This window comes from Rosa chinensis, chromosome 3 (assembly GCF_002994745.2).
Source record: "Rosa chinensis cultivar Old Blush chromosome 3, RchiOBHm-V2, whole genome shotgun sequence".
NCBI classification, from domain to species: Eukaryota; Viridiplantae; Streptophyta; class Magnoliopsida; order Rosales; family Rosaceae; genus Rosa; species Rosa chinensis.
The window spans coordinates 24,799,037-24,821,445 of record NC_037090.1 but is presented as its reverse complement, the minus strand read 5'-3'; the positions used below and the strand labels follow the sequence as shown (position 1 = coordinate 24,821,445).

The window sequence follows — 22,409 nt, the reverse complement described above, 5'->3', positions numbered from 1 at the left end:
TGCTTTGGACAATAATTTTTTTTTTACCGCTGGCATTTTATTTTCTTCCTATTTTGTTTTCTTTTTTCTTTCAACCCTAGGACACCACATCCACATGTACACACCAGCCATAGAAGAATGTAAACAAAGCTTGACGGCATTATAAATGCACATGCGAAAATATTGCTTTCCAATATGCCTCTACAAACATTGACCTCAGAACACAGAACCGCGGAAACCAGATTTGGAGAATACATTTGAATCAGCACTGTGAAAAAAAAAAAAAATCCTAATTCGTTATTAACAAACAAGAAACCATTGCCGAGAACGAGGAAGAAAAAAAAAGCCCTAATTTTGTATATACACAAACAAGAACCCTTGCAAGACAAAACACAAATCTTTACACCTTCTCACAAACCAATCTCACTTGAAGGCTTATTCCTGTTGGACCCTCTTGAATCCTCACTACCATCCCCCCAAGCCATCAGTTAGTCTGGTCTCTCTTGTTGATTCAGAAGCATCAGTTTCAGCTCCATGAGTTTTTTTCAACTTTGCTACAAGAACCCACATGTTAGCAAGTTCATTTTCCAAGTATGCTTCTCTTTGCTTGGATTCCTCAACCCTTCTTTGAAGCTCAGCCTCTCTTTTATCCTTCTCCGTAAGAGCCGCCTCATATGAAAGCTCTCTCTCCTTGCTCATGGCCAGTTCTCTCTTCATTTCTGAGACGGGCCCACTGTGGTCATTCTGTTTGACGTGACTCTCTCTTCGACCATTCCGGAGTGTGTTACCACTTCGACGCTGGGTGGGGGAGTTCTTAGATGCGGCCAGCTCAGCAGCTAGTCTCTCATTATGGTTCATGAGTTTGGCAACTTCCTCTGATAATGCCTTGAGCTCAACAGCAGCAGCTGAGGCTAAACCTTTGGCATATGAACTTTCTTCCACCAGTTTCTGGTTCCGAAGTTCTAACTGCTCTTTTGACTCTGTCATTTCAGCCACCTTCTGCTTCAGTTCTTCAATCTCAAGCGCCTAAATAAAGAAAAAAGAGCAAAAATCAATATGTATTGGGGTCTTGACAGATTTGAAACTGGATTCTGCATGTATCAACAGAATCATTTGGAGGACTTGCATTATAACTAATTTCCACCTATATACTAAACATACACATTATGTTGGGAAAAGTTTGAATATGCAAAGTACAAATACTCAGAGACCACAAGAGGAAAACCTGCTTATCTGTAAGGAAAACTTCATTTGTGTGATTCAACACTGCATTCTCTCCCGCATGCACGATTCTTGAGTCAGTTTGCGAACTGATTATTGGACTCAAATTTCTAAACTCCAGTGCCTCAGAGAGCTGCTGCTTCAGGGAGGCAACTGTTTCCTGCAATTCTTTGCATTCGCAGATCTGATAACAATGTCAAATAAAGTCATATGTCGCCCTGAACTCTGGAGTCTCGTTTCAAGATGAAATAATAAGAAATATTTAAGTAGTTCCTGTACCTTTTGTTCTAGCTGCTCTTGAATAATACGATTATCAGCAGCTTTAACCTGGAATAAAAATAATGATACAACACTCAACGCTGGAACTATAGGAGTAAAACAAAAAACAAAAACAAAAAAACCAAAACTTCCTTTAAAATTTCAATTTGTAAAATTCCAAAAACCATGTAAAATGGAAACTGAAGTAACACCGAGAGATATCCAAAGTGAGTCAAGGACCAGTTGTCGATGGGTCTTTTGGATGTCCCATGGAGTCAAATAACATGAGTCCTCTGGGCCATTGAATAAATTCTAATGCAGAAAACATGTAACAATAATAATCATGCTTTATAGAATCAAAATCAACACAGGTTGTACGGTCATTGACTTCTTTATATGCCTAAGGTCCACCTTTGTTTCTTTAAAGACCAAGTATTAATAATGGACTGTTATCCTCCTTACTTACCAAAATACGAAAGTGATTTTCTAGTTGGCTATAACTTAAGAAATCATAATCATGCAATTTATTATAGTTCATTCAGATCAAAATGTAGTAAGTATTTATCACCTCAAGTTCGAAGGACTTCTCATTCAATTGTGCCACCACTTCGGCAATAGACTGCAGCGTAAACCACAACACATTAAGTGGAATTAAACAAACAAGAACACTCCTACGTGAGAGTACTGACCAAAACCAACAGTAAGTTTTTGTAGTCCAACGTCAAAATATTCTTTTTTGGAATAGAAATAAAAAATGCATGGTAAGGAAATCAAATCTTACTTGGGATATTTCAATTTGATCCATTTTGGTGGGTGAAACAATCAACGAATCGGCAATTTTCTTTTCCAGCAGAGCTATTTGTTCATTCTTCGCCTTGATTTCATCTTTTAACTTTCGCATCTCCATCTTCATTACAGAACAATCGTGAAATTGAAGGTCTCACAAAAATAAGCAACATATTTTTGGGGTCAATGAAAATCAACAACATTTTAGAGACCCAGATGGTAAGGAAGTAAGAAAATTACATTTAATCTGTCCTTCTGGGGGTTTTTTGCAGCCTCCTCAGACAAACGCTTCAGTGCACTTGAATGGAGTGCTACCTCTCCGGACAAGATTTTTTGCTGCTCTCTTAATAGATCGATCTGATCAATTGATTTTATGCTGGTCTGCCGATTTAATCAAGAAGCAGAAAAATAACCAAACTTGAGATCCGGAAATTTAATCATTGGGACTATACATAGAGTATCTGTATGTAATTTGATCATCAAATGTTTTATGGATAGGAAATTTGATACTTTCACAAAATAGAAAGGAAAACATGACAAACTCCTTTGGGCAGGAATAGTATTCATTTCCAAGCACATTATGCTGAGAAGTCACCTCTTTTGTTCATTTAAGTTTTTCAGTCCTAGCAATTTTACATGGCAGCACAATTTCAAAACTGACATTAATATTTGTTATCACCCATTAGCATGGGCATTAAGAGCAATATTTGATACTAGAGTTGCCAAAATGTTTGGTAGGGCGGATACTTCTGCCAAACTGGTAGCAACATACTTCCTGGTTAAGAATCAAGGCAAGGAACTCTTGCCATCAACTAACACTCTAGCAAAAGAGATATAGAAGGCAAGTTTTTTTTGCATTTTCTGCTTCTAGGCCTTCTCATTCCCTGGGCAGGTGAAAGAGGACAATAATCTTGATATCTTTTCAGTATTCAGGAATATGAAAACTAAAGCTACTTGGAATCAGTCATGGAGATGTTAATTGATTGGCAATAACTAAGGATAGTTTTGGAATGTAGTTGTTATAGACTCATAGGGTTACTTATATTAGGGTTATTGTATTAGTGTTTTTTATTTATTCTTCATGTAATAGAATAGAAGTGTGGAAGATATCATGTCAATGCTCAGGTATAACAAAATATAATTTATACACAGGCCCAAATAGAAAGCAGCATAATCCAGGTAAAAGGATTACATACCGTAGGTGTCTCTTGTCCCAGGAATTTATCCTGAGGTACCTCTCTATCCTCTATAGCATCAGTCAAAAGATCAGCAGATGGAGAGCTCTCTGTAAGTAGAGAATGGGAAAGCCTCGATTCTGCATGAAAATTACTATTTTCTGCTTGAGGTGTTGATGGTTGACTAGTAGATTTCATTCCACTGGATTTATCACTAGTGCTTGTCAAAGTCCCACCACCACTATCTCGTTTCTGATCAGGAATGCAAAACATGGAAAATAAGTCTATAAAGAATACAAAAATGAAAAGTCTGATGAAATAATTAATATCTAGGGTTATCGGCCACAACATTATGAGCACAAGTTTGAGTCTCTAGAGCAAGTACTTCATGCATCAAGCTGAAGGTTAAGAAAGTATTCAGAAACTTCAGCTTACAAAATTTCCCGTTATAGTATTATACCATACATCCAAAATAAGGCACCTCTATGTTTTATCAGTTACCAATTATTCTAATGTGGAAAAAGAAGAAAGCAGATAAGACAAGATCCATGTCACACACAAAAATTGTTGACACAAGAAAGAGATAAAACCCGGTCCAAATTCCATATTGGCTGTTCTAGTGGAGATTCGTTGAGCAACATGATATAGATTTCTAATAATCAACCTTAAGAAAGGACCATAGATTTCTAGCAACCAAATGGGACGTACCCGTAGCTTTAACCAGTTTAACAGTCCATGCTTCCGAGTCTTCTTATCCTCCTTCAGTGTATCATCAGCAGTTTCAGTATTCCCCTCAAGAGGAGAAACAAACAAGTCAATGTTTTCATCCTCTAAAATCAAGTCCCGCCTTTTGTATGGTAGATATGCAAGCTGACATAATATCATTAGAATAATCATATCAAATAGTGAAGAATTTGAAATCCAAAAAAGAAGAAGAAAAGAGAAAAAACGAAAGCAACTATACAGTCAACAACAGACACAAATCTTAAGAGAAACACAGTCCAACCTCCTCTTCCCCAAAGGAATGTCTTCTTCTAAGACCAGGTCGGTGAGGAAACCTTGATGGCTGTGTTGCTTTTGTGGAGACCAAAATCAACTTTGTCAACCTTTGGATTCTTCCTAACAAAGCAGCTTTGGCTTCTTCCTCTTGTTCCAATCTTGATTGCAGTTTGAATTTGCCATCTTCTAACTTTACACATTACATCACAGCAAAAGGTGGTTCAATTCACACAAGATTGACATTTCAGAATACCATTTATGAATAGAATTTTTACTAGAAAAAATTCTGCATCAATTTGATGAAAATTTTGTCTTTTAGTAATATGGAAGAGGAATCACTCCCTTTATAAAGACTATGCCTCAAGATTCCTTTACAATGGACCCAACAATATGAAAGAAACTAATAACAATTAATTAAGTAAACTTCAGAGCAAGGAAAAAAAAGAAACATCTCAAACTATATTTGATTTATAGGGTTGATAAAAGTAACATTACTGTAGTTTTCTGTGCGGATTGCAAACCACTTTCAAATAGGGTTGATGAATAGAATAGCTTTTACTAAAATGAATTCAGCATCAATTCATCCAATTGAGTGGAAATTTTGTCTCTTAGTATCTACCAGAGGTTTCATTCGGGGTTAAGATTCCTTTACAATGGACCCAACGATATGGAATCTAAGTAAAATCTAGAAAAGAAAACAAACATATCAAAACTGTATTTGATATATAGGGTTGGTGTAACATTACTGTAGTTTTCCACACGGATCACAAACCACTTGTAATGATGATTTAGCATTTCATTCAAGTGACCAAGAGTTCTAGGAGCAGAATATCAGAATTACAGTCCCTGAAATAACCCGAGACCAACCCAGTAGAGGAATTGAAATGCACCTTTTGTTTTAGAAGCAGAATATCATTTTCGCTAGCATCTTTTAGTTGAGGAACTGTAACAATACCCTTCTTCAACTGTTCTAACTCTTCCTTTAAATTACGAATCTCATTTTGATATTTCTTGATAAGTGACTTCTCATCAATAATCTGCAGGTTCAATCAAATTATGTCAGATAAGAAACTAATGACAATGTTAAAAAAACTAATTAAAAAAAAACAATAAATAAATAAGGACGATATCAACATTTTTAAAGAAATGAAATAAAGCATACCTTATTTTGTGCTGCTTGAATTTCAATGTGCTTTGCCCGGTGTGCAAACTTTAATGTATTATGCGTCTCTTCTGAACTGCTTGATGAAGGAGTAACAGTGCAGATGAGCTGTAATTGAGGACAATAAAAGTAAATTAATCAACTAAGACAGAACTTTCTTTGCAAGAAGTAACTGAAAACTTGAAATAATAAAATAAGTGGCATGGAGATTCTATATAGGGGGAACCATACAGAGACACGCCCATGACCGCTTAGCGAAGATTGGAGAAGTCGGGTCAGTTTAGAATCCCTGTAGGGTATATGAGTAGCCCTCCCATCCGTCAACTTTGATATAACCTGCATAACAGAAATCAATATCCCAAATAAGTACATCATGTACGATAATCAAGGATTGAAAGAGCACAAAGACAATCTAACACGGTATTTCAAACTTATTGGCTTAAAACAACACTTGAGGCCTCACAGTTCCTAGAGTTAGCAGACTCTTATTAATATAGGATCCTTCTTTTCGTCTGACACCAGTAGTTTCAGCTTTTGAGCTCTCAGAACCAGCCAGATCAATGAGGTTCTGCACATGTAAGTAAGAACCGAAAGAGTCATCCTCAATATTGAAAAAAATAGAAAGACTGAATAGATTCCAATTGTAACCAAGAAAGAAACGAGTCGAACTAAAAATGAAAGATACAAGTATCAGTCCTCAGCGTTGAATACTTACCAATTGCGACAGATTTACAGCTTCACCTTCACTATTTTCCCCACACGGGCTACTCTCGATTGTCTGATGACATACCCATACAAATATATCAAAGGTCATCAAAATGGAATATACATTGGTGGTTTCCTAAAACTAGAAAATTAAAGAAAAAAAGAAAACAGCATGCCACATGAGGAAAAAGAAATTACCAGTGTAAATATAGTATGGCTCCTGCTACTGAGTAAATTGAAATTTGTTGATCCAACATGCCTGTGCTCTGTTGTTGGCAGCAATTCAGACTTGATCACAAAGTGAATCAACATATCATGAAAGCAACAGAGGGATAAAAATCGAACAACACCCATTATCATCTAGTCAACTGAACAAATTACAAAATTAGTGTTTGTAACAACTCTACCTAAATCATATTATTTTTTTATCTTTTATTACTTATATGTTTATTGAAGATAGTGAGCCTTGGCCAATGGTAAGATTACCCCTTTGGCAATCTACATGTTTTTAGGTTCATAACGAGATAAAGCATCTCCCAACTCCGTCCATTTAACCTTCCCCAAACATGCAATGACAGTCTACCCCAAGAATCAATGATCTATATTATACTACAACAGTGAATGACATTAGCTTGGCAACATAAAACAAAAGTTGCAAATTTAGTTCAACGTCTACAAATATTTCTACAACACAATGAGTGCACTTTAGTAAATTTTCTTTTGTTTCCAGATACAATCATCTTTTGTTTATGAAATAGCTTCTATTTGAATATCATCTTCATGATAAATATGCCATAAAATCCTTGGGACCATATATACTCCTCCGTTCTCATCACATTCTTCAGTGAGATGGCTGTAACCCTACAATAGGTGAACCGTTTCAACTAAACATCAGTTCTAACAGCATTTCATTTATGTTTTGTTTAGTTGTACACACAACCACATTGTCTTATCTTCCTTTGCTACTCCATCCTTCTACCTTTTGAGAATTTAGTTATTTGAAGATAAGGCAAGGTACTTTACTTTTATTCTTACACACATTAAAGAGCACACGAACACTAAATCAGGCTCTCAGGGAAAGGAAGGAAGTAACAGGGAAAATTATAAAAAATTAAAAAATAAAAACCATTCTGATCAATTCAACTATCAGCTAAACAAAGGAACAAGATTCAAGATTTTAAACAACTCAACCATAGTCACAAAATGTGATTTATGTTCTTTTACCTTCTCCAGCTGCTATAAGTGACAGGGCATGAGCTGGGGATAGCACTACTTCTTCCTTTATTCCTTCAACAAAGGTACCCTACATACATCAATTTAGCATAAGAAAAAAACATTCTCAACATCTGGAAGCAAGCTTAGATAATCTTATGTTAAGAATCTAAATTCAACAGACTCGATACAAAAGTTAATGATAAAATATTCTGTGGTGTCTTCAGCCATAAGAACTGTCAATATAATGTACACCACACCCATGTATGTGTACAATTGGAAGAAGTACGTTCCAATAACCAATGAGGGAAACCCTTTGCAGTTGCTGTGTAGTAAGCCTCAAAAACGTTTACAACGAAAATGTACACAATTCCCTGTGAAAATCAACCTTCAATACAACCAGTGCCCAAAACATGGCTATATAACTATGTTCAGTACATCAGCAAAGTTTTCACATTTTTGTGCAGCCCAACAAGCTCTAAGCTTCAATTTTCTTTTTGCTAAGGCAAGCTTAAGCTCCAACAAGAGATCAGATCTTGCATGTAAGAGAAGTTCTTAAGCTCTGAGTGAACAAGAGTTCTTGCAACCAAGCTTGGCCACAGGTTCTAAGTTGACACGGGCGCCCCAGCCATGGCCCCAAAAAGGAGTAACAGGTTCTAAGGTCCTAATTTGATGTCACAACTAATCATTTGAACTGTACCTTCACCGAAGGCATGCCTCAAACTGCCCTGAAAGGCTGCAAACTATCATCTAAATGTCTGCCCCACGATTGATTCACTTACATTCACAATGGAAATCATCCAACTTTTAAAGTTCTCCTGCCACCGAGATTCTAACAACTTTACCACCCCCAGTCGAACTCAACAGAGAATAGGGAAAGCAGAAACACCTCAACCGACAAGGGGAATTGCATATGATTTTGTTAGGGTTGCAGAACAGTTTTCAGCATAGATGATGATCGAATAATGACACAGAGATACATAACAGAAGTTCATCCAGTACAAACTTTCGGCTTGGCCACACCGTCATGTCAATTAGCTTTTCTTATAAAGTACCACCACATTGAGCCTTGTGCTATAAAGTCCACTATGTTTTACATCGGCTCTCTGGTCCAAATTCACGACCACTTTTTTCTTTTTTTTTACCCAGTCATAGCCACTTCTACAGTTACATCTACGTAACAAAGTTCTCCACCAGTAAGCTAATTTATGTATGCTCAAGGAATTGGGAAGAGCTGGAAAACTTGAGAATATATATTTAAAAGCAAGAGTGATGAAGGAAGAAACAGCATGCCATGCAAAAAAGGTTCTTGTAAGATTGAAGGCTGAAGAAAAAAGGTACATTTTGCTAATCCTACTAGAAGAATTGAAAGGTCCAGTGGACTACACACTAGGAGAGTAAGAATACACAACTAATGAGACTTAAAACAAAAAGTAAAACAGAGAAGGGACTACCACAGGAAAGTTCTCTATCCTCAATCTTCACCAGCTTCCAGAACAAAGTTATATAAGGGACTTTTTTTTTTTAAAGGATCCAAAGACTTTATTGAAAAATAGACAAGAACAACAGAAGGAGTAGACACTGAATCTACAGACTAGGGCTGAGAACGATAGGGAAAAAGGAAGAAAAAAAAACACACAGAGACTAACAACTAGAAAATACAAGAAGTCAGCCTCACTACACAATAGCTAACAGATAAGACATTCTAGAACTCTAGAAGAGATGGAAAAGTCCTTAAAATAGCCATAATGCAGACCAATAAGGAAATAAAGCACTCGAACCCAAAGCCCGTCCACTCCCGCCCCCTATTATTCCTCAGATTTCATCTCCAACTCACAATGTATATCAAATTCATCACATAACGTAAAAACATATTATCAATCATGTGACAGAAGCATTTAGAAAAATAGAAACTATTATCATACTTAGAATAGTAAATTAGTAATGTATGAAGATGGTCATGACAAAACAAAGATCAGATGAAGAAAGCACCTGAGCATCCTCTCTAATTCGTAAATTCTGTCCTGCTGGATTCAACAAGTCATTAACAACCTGGAATGAAACAGACCTTAAAGGATAGTAAAGTAAATTAAAAGGTGCAACCAAAGCTAGTAGAAAGTTGAGCATTCCAGAACTCTGTAACTCAAGATAGGTCCCCGACCAACAATATTCATATAATCATACCTATCATAATAAACCAGAGGAATATGAGAAGGCAAAGAATGTTACCTCATTATAGATCTCCAAGTATGACACACGAAGAAGAAACTCTCGGTTTGGAGTCTGGAATAGACAAAAACCATAATGAGTAACTTCTCTGCTGAGAAAAGTTACAAGAAAATAGCATTGCTTAAAGAGTACCTCTTGGATGATGCTAAACGCATCTTTCACAGCCAGGGGTATAATTCCAGGCGACCTTTGATCACCCTGAATTAGTAGGACGAACAAAATCACATTGATAATCATTTTAGATCCCACCACATTAGTATCTAATCCCGCAATGCATATTACTTTAATGAGAAATTATGAAGAAACAAAAAAGCGCGATGCATATAAACCATTTATACTATGTATAAGCAGATGATGAGCATAAACATTTTTTTTCTTACATGCATTGTGTGAGTCTTCCCGCTGCTGGTGACCCCATATGCAAAAATTGTACCTGTCATGGAAGGAAATCATAGATAAAATAAACAAACAACGGATTATATCATTTGTGCAACTTAAATATATCCAAATACTAAGAAAGAGAGTATAATTTCTTTAACTTGTAGTACAAACTTCCAATAACTTCAATCGGTAGAGCAATTAGCCTTTGCCTATTCAAACAACCTAAATGCCCAAGTTACTCTCTAGTTAGCGGTTTGTCAGTCTTGACAGGGAAAGCATTGGTTGCCTAGGAATGAAACTTACTGGTAGAAGCGAGAATGTGTTGTAGATCCTTATAGGTTCTCAAGTCAAATTTGTAATGGGGAAGGATTGGAAGCTTATGGTTTCTAGGGTCCAACCAAAACTAATGGCTCCAGCATTTCCATATACAACAAACCATCAAGTTCCAAGACTTTCTTACCCTCATTCACTATTCACCAATTGCAACTTTACTTCTGCAACTGAGCATTTAAAGTTGATGCAGGAGCGCTGCAAGACAGAAACTTTCAGTTTCTGCCCTGCATCAAAAATGCACTCTCACCCTCTAGCATTGTTCAACAGGGTCCAGCAACCCAGTCAATAAGAATGTGAGATTAAAGCTGGAATTCCTCAGAATGCTGTTAAGCAAGTGACTGAGGTAGAGATCATCATATGACATACATTAGGCGTCGATAACAGGTGCACAGTTGATTAAAAATTTTAAGGCTTCGTGTATGTAGGGATTATATGACTTATATAACATCTTCCAATTTAATCAAGAAATATTTGGTGAAAATATATTGATGATTATAAATGAAAAAGTTCAAATGACTTTCATGAATGACTAAATGCTAGGTGTTCTGATTAATTTGAGAATGTAGGTATAATATAATTATAAAAAATTAAAAATTAAAATTAAAATCAAAATTGAACCTACAGTTCACCCTGTAAGAAAGGAACACTCTTAGAATACAATCTATATAAAATACATAATCATTTATAACTGCAATACTGTCTTTTAGGTGTTGATGATTACTATGCAATTTGTCCCAAAATTATGAGAAATGTAGCCATCAAGAGAACTGAATCAGGTCGGGAACAGGCCACAGTGCCACACACAATAATATCAGTACTCAATTCTAAGACATGTAACCATACTGAAAACAATGCAGAAATTCAAGTTGATCAAGCCCAAAGTCTAGGCTCTTTACCGTTGACTCCTTCCATAGCACCACTAACAACATGCTGAGCAGCAACATCATAGACATGGCGTGTTGTGGTTGTAGGGCCAAACACCCGATCTAGTGGCAGGAGAATAAAGAGAAAGTGAGACAGAAAAATCATCAATAAAATTGAAGGTAAGACTATTCGGCATTTACTTTTGATCTGCAGAAGACATGCACAGGGACTTATTCGCTAGTAAACAGCTTTATGATATAGACTAGAGAACAGCTCTATTAGAGTCATTCTCTTGTGAGGGCATGTTTCTTATAAATGGACAGCTGAGATGCAGTGAGCGAGAATCAGGGCAATTTCCACCATCCAGTTAACAGCATAGAAGTCACATTTAATTTATTCTTTGGGAGCTTAAATAGAAACTACACACACACACACGTGTGTGTGCTTGTTAATTTGATCAATTTTTTTCGACTACCTAAATTAAACCTCAAATCATTAAGCTTTTGTTTACTAATTTCTTCTTGTTGTGTTTTTGGCTCATTGATACAATCTGAAAATTAGGGTTCAGAATTCAAATCCAAGTCTAGAAAGGAAAGAGGTTTGCGCGCAGCTTTTCTATAAGTTCTAGGAAAGTTAGTCTTTCAAGTTCTATTAGGATTTGTATTAAAAGCTTAGTCTATTAGGGTTAGGAATCCTAAACCCATGTTGTATCAGCAGCCTCTATGCCCTATAAATAGGGGCTGCAGTCAGTTTTCTGGAATAAGGAAGACAGAAAGTGCAGAAAACTGAGAGTCAAGGTGATAGAGAGATAAGAACTAGTCAGAGGGGTTTGAGGGATCTGCAATAAGTACTTGTAAACACCTAAATTCTTCATAGTGCTAGTGAATCTCTCAAGAGAGATCACGAAGTGGACGTAGGCTAAAGTTTTGGCTGAACCACTATAAAATCTGCTGTGTTGTTTCTGTTTTCAGTTCATCTATTATTCTGATTTTGCTTAAGTAGTAAAACACAAAGATCCTAAAGGGGGGCTTACACAATACTTCTCCACACAAGTTAAGCAAATTTAGAGAATATAAGTACAAGAAAGTAGAAAGTATACCGTATGCATAAGCTATTGATGGATTATGCTCATTCCGCAGAATAGTGTCTCCATCTGCATACCATGCAATTTCTTCTCCTTGGCGAATTTCCCTTGGACTACACCAGATATAGACAGCGCCAAGTTATTGAGTATTCAAAACTTTATGAGTGAAGTACAACTCATAATAGTGAAATGTACCTGAGTGGACGAAAGCGGACCGTCACTGTGACATTTTCTTTGGACCTTTCCGCATCTTGTGGCAAACTTTCCGTGTAAAAGTACTGTGGCTTACTTCGAGCTGAAGAAGATGCAGGAGAGCTCTGCCCTTCAATAGAAGTTTCCAAATATTGTTTCGAAGACGATGTAGTCGAAGATGACGGAGAATTAGCAGCTCTCGAATTGCTGGAACCTAGTTTTTTCGATCGTGATCCATGTTTTGACGCCATTACCACCGGAGATTAATCCTTGAGCACAATGAGAACAAATCCTCCCTCAGCATCAACCGGTGACACTTTCAACTTCTGAGTGAGGGTTTTACGCTTGTTTCGTCAAAAGCAAATGCAGGAAAGCATACTCACCTATACTTCCGCTACCGAAAAAAAAAAAATGAGGTTCAAAACTAATCGTAGCCAGTCCTTAGATTAGTTCAGTACTTAAAAGTTCACCACATATATTTTCGAAACTAAACAATTTGCAGAACTATAAAAGTCAAAATTCCATGCTACTCTGCTCTACCTATTTCCTCAGAATGCAGAAAACTAGTCACAGATTACAGCTAACTAAACCTTCATAATCAATTGCTACGTTACTGAAGCAGATACAGAAAGAGAAGCCCATTCAATTCCACATAATTAGAGCTTCCAATTTCGGAACCAAAACACCGCCACAAACGAAATAACAAGTCCAAAAACAGTACCTGTAATCAGAATCGGAGGAGCAGCATTGCAGGAACCGAAGGGAGTAATGCGCAGAGAAGAGCGAGCCGATCTTCTGGGGAATCAGAGACAGTCGGATCTGAGAGACGCTGCGAGTGAGTGAGTGAAAGGGGAGAGACAGAGAGAGAGAGATATATCTGAGCTTCTTTTAGCTTTTGTTGCTTGCCTTGGAAGGGATGGCCTTCATCGAATGCAAACAGCATTTCTCAATCCAACTTTTTCACAGAGAGTGAGAAAGGCTCCTCTGCTCTGCTTTCTCTCTCTCATAATCTCATGTATAGCAACACACCAGCAGCACCTATAGTTATAGAGAGAGAGAGAGACAGAGAGAGAGAGAAGGGGAGGAAGAAAGAAGAAAGTGGTTAGAGAGAGAAAGTGAATTTGGTACAGTAGCTGTAGCTGAGTAAAAAGGCTGGCTGGAATGGTGGGGCTATGTTTTTTCTTTTCTTTTCTTTTCTTTTTTCCTTTTTTTTTTTTTTTTTTTTTTTTTTTTTGAGCTAGCAAAGGAATCAGAGGACTCACAGAGTCACAGGAGTCGTGTGCTTGCGGACGCTGACTGGGTGGGGACCATAGGGGACATGGGAGTTTGGGTACAAGTGCAACCGTACCGTATTTCTACTAATTTCCAATTGCGTGAAAAATATTTCACTAGGAGTCTAGGATAGGATCATAGGAACATAACAACCCATATAGGAGATTAGGAGGAGGACGTTGCAGAAGGATTTTGGTTATTTGCTCTTCAATGACGAACATGTTTCGTCACTGTCTCAGGTGAGGAAAAAAAAAAATTGTGAAAATGATCTATTTATGAATACGTACAATTTTTTAGGGTTTGTTTTACTAAAATTTCTTAGTATCTGTTTCCTTGGCACCTTGTTGAATCTTTGATCAACCTTTTTTCTCTCCTGGCAACCTAGTCGTTTCGACGAATGCTCTTTTCTTGACAACATCGTCTAGGAAAAAAACCTAGGTTTCCTGTCACTACTTTTTTATGTTGGAATGTTAATCCTTTCATTATGTTCTCTGGCCTCTCTTTCTTGTTAGCACTTATATTTTTTTATTTTTTTTTATATTGGGTGAATCTAATTGACAACTTCAATCATTGATCTTTCTCATTAGCAAGCCTGTTCTTTTGGTTTGTCAATTTCTCGTTTGATTTGGTGGTGCAGCGTTCAATGGAATGTGTAAATATGAAATGAGTCATATATGAGTGATATTTTTATTTTTTTTAAATTTACATAAGGAGATTTCATAATGGCTATTGCTACCGTATCATTTTCTTAGTTCACCCTACAAACATTTGAATTATTGAAAGACTATATTACCCAAGTGCAAAATGACTAATAAGTACACTAATTTTCTAAAATCCAAATATGTAAGAAAAAATAAATATATAAGTAATTCATTAAATACAAAGACTACTTAATTTTTCAATGGATAACATTAATATTTATCTTCTCAACCCAAAATTGAATTTATTACTATTTTTTTGTCTTTTTGTTGCCTCTTCATCATTAATTCGTTATTCAATTCACAAAACCATTACCTTTAATTTCATCAAAATCTTTGCAATATTTTTTGTGAACACCGAAAGTAAAAATTTAAAACAAGAAGAAAAAAAAAATCAATCTCTTCTTCATTGATCATAGTTGTAAATTTACTAATCTTTTTACATAGATTGAAATTCCTGATAAAAAAAATTAATTGAAAGAAAAAATTAAAAAAATAGGAGTAAATTAGATTATGATTTTATTAGGAAACTTCAATAAATTTTAATTTTTTATGAGTATAAATTAAATGAGAGATTTTTGTTAAAAATATTTATTTTCTAATTGGATATGTCATATAAAGATATTCTTGGAAAGAGAAATTGGTTAAATAAGTAAATTTAATAATTGAAATTAAAATGTATGGTGTAATGAGCAAGTAGGGTGAACAAATAAAATGGTAAAGTAACAATAGCCGCACCCTTTCATTATTTATCGTGGGGTATGAGAGAGAAAATCACTCACTTCTCACCAAACAAGCTCCTTTAAAATGATAGTTAATTTGCATTACTTAGTAGCACAGGCAAGTAAGATTAGCTATGATCAGATATCAGAAGTGGTTAATTACGTTGATTGCAAACTCTTTATTAGTGAGAAGCTAGCACCAATTAAAACGGGTTGGTCCAACAAAAAGTTAAAGAAAATTAAAGGGAAGAAGATGCAATCATGCAATACTATTAATTTATGAATTATCTTGATACTTCATCCAGAGATAGAATTTAGATAGAATAATGGAGACAGCTGATTTCATCCCCCATCCATTAGTATAGCATAAATATGTACCTAAACATATTTAATTAAGATTAGGAGCCTAATTCTCTTTCCTATTTGTTGAAATTTCTTTTTTCGACATAACTTTTTAGTGAAAACCCTCGTATTATATGTTAGCTACTAATTATTTAGGAGTTGGAAAATGGAAACACTAGCCTGGCAAACCAACAAAGGTGTATGTGATCTGTTTTGTTGGAACTTGCAACAAAAGTTTAGGTGGAGTAAAGTATTAAAATAAAGAAAGATCGATTAGATCAAAGAATAAATATATATATATACTCCTCAAAAAAAAAATTTATATATATATATAGGGTGTTCTAAGTTATTTTTTTTAGATTATCTACGCTATATTAATGTACCTATACATTAAGTAGACTAGTTTAATATAGAGGTAGACTATTTCGATACAGAGGTAGACTAATTTAAGATAATCTACTTATTCATGGAGTCAGTCTACCTTTATAATATCAAATTTAGCTACTTGATGTATTGGTACATTAATCTACTGTAGGATTTTATTTTATTTTATTTTATTATGTTCAAGTATCCCACCTCTTTTTTAGACCTAATAAGATGAATAATTATAAATTAAAACTATAAAAAGAAAAGATATTTCTATGGTCTACATGTTAGACTTGTTACCAATAAGTTAACAAGCCGGATGATGAGAGATGTCAACCATTTTATTCTTTTAATTTTTATAACAAAACAAGGATAAATTGAAACAAGTTACAAAAACAATCGGCTAATGTGCATATAGGAAACTTTTATTGCATAAAGAAGAACTTTGAGCAAAATAGGTGTCTAACATGGGTGACATGGATGACCCAACAATCACAGCATGAAGGTTGACAATATGGAATGAACACTATCACGATCGAGGCTGACCTCTATCAAATAACTCAAACTATCGGACGTCGCTAGTAACAAAAATTGGTTGCAAGCGACCTCTAGATAGTAAACGCTATGAACACATAACTGACATAAGTCAGACTAGAATTAGGATCCTCTGGACAGTTTCTTGTGAATTCTGGAAACAAGTGTTCCTTGTGTCCTTTCTTGAGTTGTTGGTGAAGTGAAAGTTTTTCGGACAAATATTTACTCAAAACGTTTTATTTTTGAGGGGTCAAGGGTTGACTTTTTATTCTTTCAGTTTCTCCGAGAACTACCTTCATAAAAATCATAAAGCGTGTCGATATGAGTTTGTGGACATGCTGCATGCGTAAATCGGAGATCGTATGAGGAAGGTATTTCTATTCTTGGAAATTTTACTATAAACTGGTAATTTTCAGAAAATTACCTCACTTTCCATTTTCAGAAGAATTCTAGAAAATTTCAGAACTTATTCTCTTCGTTCTCTCTCTTCAAAAACCCTCGGACCCGACCCGGCTGAAATTCCATTTTCCGATGACATCTGGCAGTGCCACTGACCCAGACCCACGCCCCTCGACTTCCCTATCCTCCTTGTGGTAGCTGCTTTCACTGATTCACATTGGAAGCGGCAGATAGAAGGCCAGAAACACCAGTGGCGACAGACCCGAAGCTAGCTCTCTCATCCGGCCAAGGCGAAGCTCGAAACAAGTTGAGTTATGTAGCCATTTGCTTCCTCTTTCGACCTATATTGGTCTTGTGGTTCGATTTGACCGGAGGTGATCGAAATCTCGACTGGAAGCTTAACCCGACCAAAACCAACTTCCGGCGGCGATCCCGGCCGATCTAGGCAGAATCGGCAAAGTCCCAGGTGCTTGACGAAGTGTGTTCTATACGTTATCTCGTCTGTGAGAGAAGACGCAGTGGGATTTAGAGGTGAGTAAATCTCACAAGGTTCATTTATGAACGAAATTCACTTTATTGTTTTGGAATTATTTTTTAAATTGTGAAATCATTTTCAGAAATAATTATTTATTTTAAATTATATGAACTTGATCATCTACCGTTCATAGGTAAGTTAGAATGAGATTTTGTTATAAAAATGGTTTTCTCGAGTTTTGCGATGTGTGAACTATAGTTGGTATTAGTGACATTCTTGAATGAATGAGTACGTGTGTGTGTGTATTTACGTGAAATGTATATATATCTTGGTGGAATTATTGTGTGGTGGAAACAATAGTAGTGAAATTGTTCTTATTATTGTTTTGAGGCTTGACTTTTTGAGGAAAAGCATATATTGTGAAAAAGGTGATTTATATTGCTTTGATAAAGTGCTTTGAGTTGTGAAATATTTTGGATCTAGTGCGACCATGGCGAGTAAGTAAATTAGTGACCTGTGTGGTGAATAAAAGGAGTTTTGTAGCATTCTCCCTTCATTGTCCAAGAGGGACTTTATCGTCCCAGAGGGACTATGATATAGGCAACATGTGTGGTGATTGACCTGTGTGGTGACCTATGTGGTGGTTGACCTGTATGGTGATTGATCTGTGTAGTGATTGTTGTTGTAAAGAGTGTTGGTTGTGTTGAGTTATTTGACTTCATCAAAATCTCCTGAACTAAACTATATGCAGGGATTTCGGTTTTTCTGAATTGTTGATTTTCAAGTAATCTCGTGAACTAAATTATATGCAGGGATTATGGTCTTTTTGAATTGTTGATTTTAATGAATCTCCTGAACTAATTAAATTATATGCAGGGATTACTATAATATTGAATGGTGTGATTCAATGTAATTTCCTGAACTAAATTATAGGCAGAGATTACTTTATATTTATATTGCTTGATTGTGTTCATACATTCCTTAACTATATTATATGCAGGAATTACTGATTTAGTTTTGGTTATGGAATTGAAGTACTAGAATGGTTGTTTGAGATTTTTAGATGAGTTGACATCTCTTTGAGATGTTAATTACATCTTCTAAGAGAACATGAAGGGGATTTGAGTGATTGTGTTGTGAGATTTCTAATTGATTTCACAATGTCACTACGGCGATAGATATTTGCTTCCAGGAGGAGATTTAAGTGTTAATACTCAGTTGACTTGGGGTTTCGTAGTTTGGGATCTTGAGTTGAGATATCATATGTTGATGATTTTAATCACGAAGTGGGTTATTGACATGATGATGATGTGAAATTGTTCATGAGTGTTTTATTTCTTAATTGATGTTAAGTTCAGATATTTAAAGCATGTGCTTTCTGTTATGATTTGTTGAGTTTACTCAAACAAGCTTTATAAGCTTATCGGATTTGTTGTTGCAACTCGATGCACCATTCAATGGTGTAGGGGTTTATCCTGCAGGTTAGGGTGAATGTGGTTGAAGCAGAGATCTTCATTGTTGTTGCAGTGGTAGGTTTAGTAACCTAATTTTGTTATGCACTTGTTCGTCTTCCGTTGTGTAATGAGCGTAGTGCATGATTTGTTGTTTCAATTTAATTTGTAAACTTGCTATAATGTAATGTAACTCTAAAGAACGAGTCTGTATTCAAATTGTGAGTTCAGGACATCTTAGTTGCTTGTGTTAAAAGAAAAATTTTACAGTTGTTTAGTGTTGATGTCCGAACCATCATACCACGTGCATTTTGTTATTCTTTATTTTGATTGTTAATTGTGTTTGAAAATCAGGGTGTGACAGTTTGGTATCAGAGCGTAAGGTACATACTTGGTGATAATCAGTACTATTCGAGTGATGACCCGTCTGCAACGGATCCCCATCATATACTCTTTGTTAATGATATAGCCATTGGGTATGTGGGAGTGTTAGGTGTTGTTTTGAATGTTAAGTCATCAGAGCATAGGTCGGCTCTGTAAGAGAAGGGTAGGAGCTTTGTGTAGCTTCTTTTGAGTTATAGTCTTTTGAGAAATGGGAACCTCTAGATTGAACTCTTGCTAGACTTAGGAGATTTTGTTTGTGAAAGTGTATCTAGTGTCTTGGTTAATACGGCCTTTGTGGGAGTGGTCAAATTCTGCTGGGCCTGTAATTAAGGCTATTAACTTCGTAGTTAGTATAGTGTTAAATTTCTGTCATGAATGCAGCAATTACTACAACAATAACTATGTACAAATGTACAATGATTATGATTATAAATGCGCAATGAATGACTATCATGAATACGCAATGAATGACGGTCGTAAGTATGCAATGATTAACTGTTATTAGTGCAGCAATAATTGTCATCATAAGTTTGTAAATAAATGCAGCCATAAAAGCAGAAATAATAGCGGCTTGTCCCCCAAGTAAATCATCGCCTATAACGTCTAGGTAATCTCATCTCATTCCGACTAGTTTTACTCCACTCAACTAAGAAATGTACTGACTTAGGCATCAGAGGGTTTTCTGCAGGTACCCCCTTCCTCCTCGAGCCGACGGTCAAACTTCAAGCTACCGCTCAAATGAAGCTTCTCGATTATTCCTGGTCAGCTCCCGCTCCAGTCCGCATTCATTGGTGAGTCAAACTCGTCTAAGGAATTTTTCGTCACCAACAGCCTTCGTATTTGACTTAGACTTGTGTTTAAGTTTTATACAAATATTAACCAAGTGTTGCTATGCTTCTTAGGTGATGGACCCTCCGAGAGGCAAGGCTAGGAGCCGAGGTAGACCCCGGAAGGAGTAGAGCTAGAGGTAGAGGCAGGGTCCCTCATGTGGAGGAGTTCTATCAGGAGGAGAAGGTAGAGGTACCACAAGTTGTGCAACCTGTTCCTCTTGTTGTTGGGGTGGTTGATGCAACTTGCCTATCTAGGTTGGCTAGAGAGCTTACTAGATTGGGAGCAGTAGCATTTCAGGGAGGTACAGATTACATGTTAGCCGATTAGCGGATCGAGAACATGGTGTCATGCCCCAAATTTCAAACACAAATAATAATACAATTACTTCAAATACAAAGCATCATGCGTGATGGTTCCGACACCAGTACTAAATAGTTGTGAAAATTTTCCTTTAGACAAAGCTATCAACGATGACCCGAACCCACATTGTGAATACAAACTCGTTCTTTAAAGTCACATATTACATTAAGCAAAGTTTACAAATTAAACTGAAAATGTCAATTCAATAAGTAACTGCACACACTACACTCTTTACATAGCAGACGACTAATAAGTGCGTAGTACAATTAGGAAATAAACCTACCATTGCAATGGCAAGGAAGTTCTACAGCTTCAACCACTCTCACTCTAACCTACAGAATAAACTTCTACACCATGGAATAGTACACCGGATTGCAACCACAAACCCGGTAAGCTTTTACAAGCTTGTATGAGTAAACTCAAAAACCAACAACAGAAACACATGCTTAAGTCCTCTAAACCTAACAGTTAATAAGCATATATCACATCATCAACTATCAATGTTGTATTAATCAATAGCATGCATCAGTAAAACTCACTCGTGACAATATATGCTCAAACATCAAATCAGCATTCAATTTCACGATCATAGTTCAAAACAAAACCACTTCAAGTAATGTTTGAAATCATTTTCAAGCTCAAGAGCAAATCACAAAATCACATAATCCGCGATAAATTCACTCAAATCTACTTAAGGAAGCAATTCCCACAAATTGCGATAAATCTACTCAAATCAACTTGAGGAAACAACTCACGCATTGTTTTCTTTTCCAAAACTCAACATTCTTTTCTCAAAAGAAAACACGTGTTGCTCCGTGACAAATCATGTCATTTGATCACCCAACAAAATGACTATGAAACCCAAAGTCCCCAATGGACAATAAAAGAAAGAATACTCTTAAGACGTGAAACCCGTACTTATGAGTCCCAAGTAATCTCAACTATTACCCCCATAAGATACAATTAAAATCCCGACAGACATACTAGAGCTCTAACTGATTGTAATCGCTAACCCGGCCAAGGCGTGGTTCCAATAACATACCATGATCACATTCGTGACCCCCGATCACTGTAAGTGATCCCGATCCTCAACCCTCAAGTATTTGGATCTTCGGTATAAAGACCAAAACATTAAGTAAGTCGCATTGGATCCAAAATGTTACCCAAATCTACAATAAAGATTCCCTGTAATTGATCCCTATCAATTACTCCCGGTATAAACACCAAAACATTAAGCAAGTCACAATGGACCCAAAATGTTACCCGAATAAAAAACAACAGATTCTCCGTAATTGATCCCTATCAATTACTCCTGCCACAAAGACCAAAACATTAAGCAAGTCGCACTGGACCCAAAATGTTACCCGAATCTAAGATAAAAGATTCCCCGTAATTGATCCCTATCAATTACTCCCGGTACAAAGACCAAAATATTAAGCAAGTCACGATGGACCCAAAATGTTACCTAAATCTAAAGTAAAAGATTCTTCGTAATTGATCCCTATCAATTACTCCTGGTACAAGGACCCACATTTAAATAAGTCACTCATGATCTAAAAATGTTCAACAATTCTCAACATTTTTTAAAACAATAGAAATCCACACTTTTTACAATATATTGTTTTCCGAAAAGTCAACCCCAAAAACAATAATATGAACCATATCACATATATTGTTTTCATCTTAACAAAACTACCAACACATATATATTTCACGTAAATATGTATGTATATATATATGTGTGGTTATTCACTTAAGAATGCCACAAATACCAACTATAGTTTGCAATTAAATAAATAACTTCCAGAACAATAAGGTAAACCCATTCGTAAATGAACTCTATGAGATTACTCACATCTGAATTCAGCTGCGTCTTCACACACGAACCGAGATAAGCACTAATCACCACAATCCTCTCAACACACTTCCAACGTACCTAATCACATCAAGGTCACATCTTAATACCACTTGTGGTACGAAAGCATCTAAATTCGG

General features: G+C 36.1%; 1 protein-coding gene across 6 annotated transcripts; it reads right to left on the bottom strand.

The window, feature by feature from the left end:
• Positions 1-110: 110 nt before the first annotated feature.
• LOC112192584 (kinesin-like protein KIN-7K, chloroplastic) lies at positions 111-13,707 on the bottom strand. 6 transcript variants are annotated; one of them, XM_040516291.1, is made up of 25 exons: positions 13,302-13,707; positions 12,964-12,974; positions 12,584-12,849; positions 12,404-12,501; positions 11,337-11,426; positions 10,107-10,159; positions 9,859-9,924; positions 9,727-9,780; positions 9,490-9,549; positions 7,510-7,588; positions 6,484-6,551; positions 6,296-6,358; positions 6,044-6,148; positions 5,812-5,916; positions 5,581-5,688; positions 5,309-5,455; positions 4,426-4,608; positions 4,128-4,289; positions 3,441-3,671; positions 2,485-2,625; positions 2,240-2,365; positions 2,027-2,077; positions 1,480-1,527; positions 1,205-1,384; positions 111-1,005 (listed from the first exon to the last, which is right to left on the bottom strand). In XM_040516291.1, the coding sequence occupies exons 3-25, from the start codon at positions 12,829-12,831 to the stop codon at positions 445-447; spliced, it is 3,027 nt and encodes a 1,008-aa protein (XP_040372225.1). In that variant the 5' UTR covers positions 12,832-12,849; positions 12,964-12,974; positions 13,302-13,707; the 3' UTR covers positions 111-444. The 6 variants fall into 6 exon arrangements, with proteins under 6 accessions (XP_040372225.1, XP_024188149.1, XP_040372226.1 ...); XM_024332381.2 differs by lacking the exon at positions 12,964-12,974 and having other exon boundaries at positions 12,584-12,963; XM_040516292.1 differs by lacking the exon at positions 12,964-12,974.
• Between the last annotated feature and the right edge of the window lie 8,702 nt (positions 13,708-22,409).

Bases quoted from the DNA above. Each gene is read 5' to 3' on its own strand.
- LOC112192584 (XM_040516291.1), bottom strand. From the start codon at position 12,831: ATGGCGTCAAAACATGGATCACGATCGAAAAAACTAGGTTCCAGCAAT. The intron at 4,290-4,425 runs GTTGGACTGTGT...ATATTATGTCAG, and splicing joins ATTCCTTTGGGGAAGAGGAG to CTTGCATATCTACCATACAA. The intron at 1,006-1,204 runs GTTTTCCTCTTG...TTCTTTATTTAG, and splicing joins TTTTCCTTACAGATAAGCAG to GCGCTTGAGATTGAAGAACT.